At 33.2% G+C, this 3517-nt stretch overlaps 1 protein-coding gene across 1 annotated transcript; it reads right to left on the reverse strand.

Moving 5' to 3' along the window:
- Window positions 1-339: 339 nt before the first annotated feature.
- LOC100854851 (protein EPIDERMAL PATTERNING FACTOR 2) lies at window positions 340-1465 on the reverse strand. Its single transcript, XM_059734691.1, has 3 exons — window positions 1158-1465; window positions 945-1009; window positions 340-854 (listed from the first exon to the last, which is right to left on the reverse strand). Exons 1-3 carry the CDS (start codon window positions 1258-1260, stop codon window positions 660-662), a joined length of 363 nt encoding a protein of 120 aa, XP_059590674.1. The 5' UTR covers window positions 1261-1465; the 3' UTR covers window positions 340-659.
- Between the last annotated feature and the right edge of the window lie 2052 nt (window positions 1466-3517).

Consider the following 3517-nt stretch of genomic DNA (forward strand, 5'->3'; position numbering starts at 1 on the left):
ATTTTTATCAAATTAGCATGATAAATTATTAAATATTATTATTAAGTAAAATGGTATTTGAGGAAATAATTATCTAATTTATTAAAAAATTACATATATTTTTAAATGAATAAATATAAAATTAATTTATAAAAGTTCAACTTTATTTTACATATATATATTTTTTGAAATTAGTGAGTTAAAACCCATTTTTCCTTAGATTAAATATATATATATATATATATTTTAATTAATTTATATGGCATTAAAGTCAGGGTTATTATATGGCCATAAAAATTTTCCTTTGAAACTAAATTGAATATCCAAATATTCTCATTGAAGACGCTAGTACTAAATTAATAAAGTGGAATTTCAGAATAACATTTCATTCATCGTACTACATCCAAAACAAAACTACCAAAGCCGCAACCTTTTAAATTAAAAACAATGGTACCATTCCTACGACTACCTTCATTCCTCTCCATCCATTCAAACCAAAAACAAACACACTGCATTCCTAACTACCCCCCACATTAACTAACAAACTAAACTAACCAAAAAAAAAAGGAAACTCAATTCCACTATTTACAAGCTTTCTGCTGCATTAATCTTGAAATTTTCTCTCTGAATTTGTGGCTGATGGCCATCAATTCCATGCATTTTTACAGAAGCGCATCGTATTAATTGGAGGGTACGTGGTAGTATTTCCCTTTACACGTGCACCTGTAGACAATTGGGCAGGACTCTGCAACTGAGCACTTGAAGCTCACCATCACCCTCTTGCATGGAAAGCACGGCCCGCAAGCGTGCGAACAGTCTGGTAAGCTTGACCCCGTTGGATACACCCTCATGTCTCCTTCTTCCTTTTCTCCTTCCTGCAATATTACCCACATTCAGCTCATCAGATTTGTTTCAATTGATATGCCTTCAATTTTTTTCTCCTTTTTTTAAATTAAGCAACAAACCTGAGGGTTCACATGACTTTGATGTCCATTGTGGGTGCCTTTTCCATGGAAGCTGGATGAAGTATCTGGAAAAACATAAAGACAACAAAATGATAATCCAGAAAGCAATGGTCATTTTAATTTGAAGAGAAAAAATACAGCAGGTTCATGTCAGTTGTGTAATGATAAAATATATGAATTCAATGAAGGGCTAGAAGAGATGAGAACACATACAATGGTGGTGGGTGAAGCGGAGGCCTTTCCCAAGGGTTAATAGCAGGAAGAGAGTGACAAGGAGGAAAGAGGTGTGGGGTACAAGTGAGGAGGAGTTCTTCATACTTGTTCTGCCTTTTAGCCTTGAGGTGGTAGCAACTACACAAAATAGAGTAAGCTGGAGAGATATTTCATTAGAAAGAGGAAGCAGAAGCAAGGTAGGCAATGAAAAGAGAGAGAAGAGATGGTGGAGGAATATGGTGAAGGACGAGGTACTAATATATTGGAGACCAAAAGGGGTGGCTTTAAATGCACCAACCAAGTACACCTGATGCTCTTCACATGATCCATGCCCTTCTTTTCAAGCTTCTTCACATGTTTTGGCATGAGACTCCCACAGTCACTTGGAGAGACCTCCTAGGCATGGGGATGGGGATGGGGATGGAAGAGAGGTAGGTATTCAGTTTCTAATAACCCCCATTAACAACTAACCCACATTTCATTTGGGTTTTGGAAAAGCATTTCATTTCTCTTGTCAGGAAAAGTGATCAGTGATGATCAATGTGAAGGAGTGGAGAAATTAGTTTATAGTTTTGTCAGTATATGTGAAATTATATGTAAGATGGCAATAAATGGAGGAAGCAAAGAAATTAAATGTGGGGATGGATATAGAAAGTGAAAATTAAAGTTGGGGGAGAGAGAAGCAGTGAAGGTAGGAGACAAGAGGGAGTTCACGTGGACAGACACTTAGTATGGTCGTAGTGATGGATTATGCAAGTCTGGCAAAGGTCAATTGAAGGAGGCCTGCCATAAACGTGAATATCAACCTTTGCCTTAAATGAACTTCCTTCTTTAATTATTCCAAGCCTTCAGCTGCCATGTCTCCCTCCATCTTTCCCTTTTTGCCCATCCATCAATATTTACCTTTTTTTTCAATAAAATTAAAGATATATATATATATAATGTCGGTGTATGAAATCATCATATATAGATAAAAAAACAAAGGAATGAATTTTAATAAATTTTAAATGTTTTACCATAATTTTTATTCTAAGTTTTATTTTTAAATATTTATTTTAATGTAAAAAAAAAAAAAAAAATTAGCTTTTGTTCTATTAATTTAAAATTTAAACAATACTTTTAGAGGTGTTTAATACACGGGAATAGAAAATGAAAATGAAAATGAATATTTAGCTTTCATTCTTATTTTTTGGTGAATAAAAATGAATTTGGTAATTTTATATCTAATGTTTGGATGAACCTACAAATTCAAGATCAGAATGATTATTAGTTTGTTTTTATTCTAATGTTTGATAATAATAAGAATAAGAATGAAAAAAAGAATTGACAATAATACCCTTATAGATAGTTTAAAATAATTTTTTTTTTATTTTCATTTAAAAAAATAAATTTTGAGAGTTCTTTTTTTGTTATTAAATAATAAGACTAAAAAAATAGTCTTGTTATGGGACGAAGAGGCATATGAACGAAAAATTTGAGGGTAAAATAATAATTTTAGATTATTTTATATTTTCATATAAGATGAATGAATCATAATACTACCTGTTTACAATAAATTTAAATCTCACTTATAAGTGAGATTTGATTTCTGTTGCAATAATTTTTTATTTTATTCCTATTTTTATAAAATTTATTCAAATATGGGAATAAGGGAGGGAAATGAATGAAATCTACCAAACACTCCTTTTAAGGAGAATTCTTATTTAGCCTTTGGCCAGAAATGAAGATTTAAAATAAAAGAAGGGCATGTTTGGTAAGACGAGAGGTTTGAGCAGCCAGAGAATGTCATATCATGACTCGTAACTGAGAATTCTTATTGAGCCTTTGGCCGGAAATGAAGATTTACAATAAAAGAAGGGCATGTTTGATAAGATGAGACGTTTGAGCAGCGAGAGAATGCCATGTCATGACTCGTGACTGATAACACAGATTGCCTGGCGGTACAAAATCTTTCACTCTCACGACTTCACTGTCACACTTGCAAAGTTACAATGAGAGATGCCCTTTCCCAGGGGGCAACCACCAAATGGGCCTCACCCACCTTTTTCCACTCCTTTTGGACCATAATAAGCCTCTTTTAAGGCCCAAACTACATTCTGGGTCGTGGGCTTGTCTCGTTTTGGTCCTGTTTGGCGTAGCTGTTGTTTTTAATAAAGCTTTTTCTTTCTTTTTTGAAAATATCTATGGCATTTGATTCAAGTATTGAACCCTCTTTCATCTTTGTATGAAGTTCTACTTCACTTTACAATTAGAGTAATGACTGGGCCGGTTGAATTGGATTGATTACAAACCCAAGCCCAACTTAAATTAAAAAAAATTTACTCTGAACCTAATCCAAATAAAATAGTATATGGTATAAT

This window comes from Vitis vinifera, chromosome 18, assembly GCF_030704535.1.
Source record: "Vitis vinifera cultivar Pinot Noir 40024 chromosome 18, ASM3070453v1".
NCBI classification, from domain to species: Eukaryota; Viridiplantae; Streptophyta; class Magnoliopsida; order Vitales; family Vitaceae; genus Vitis; species Vitis vinifera.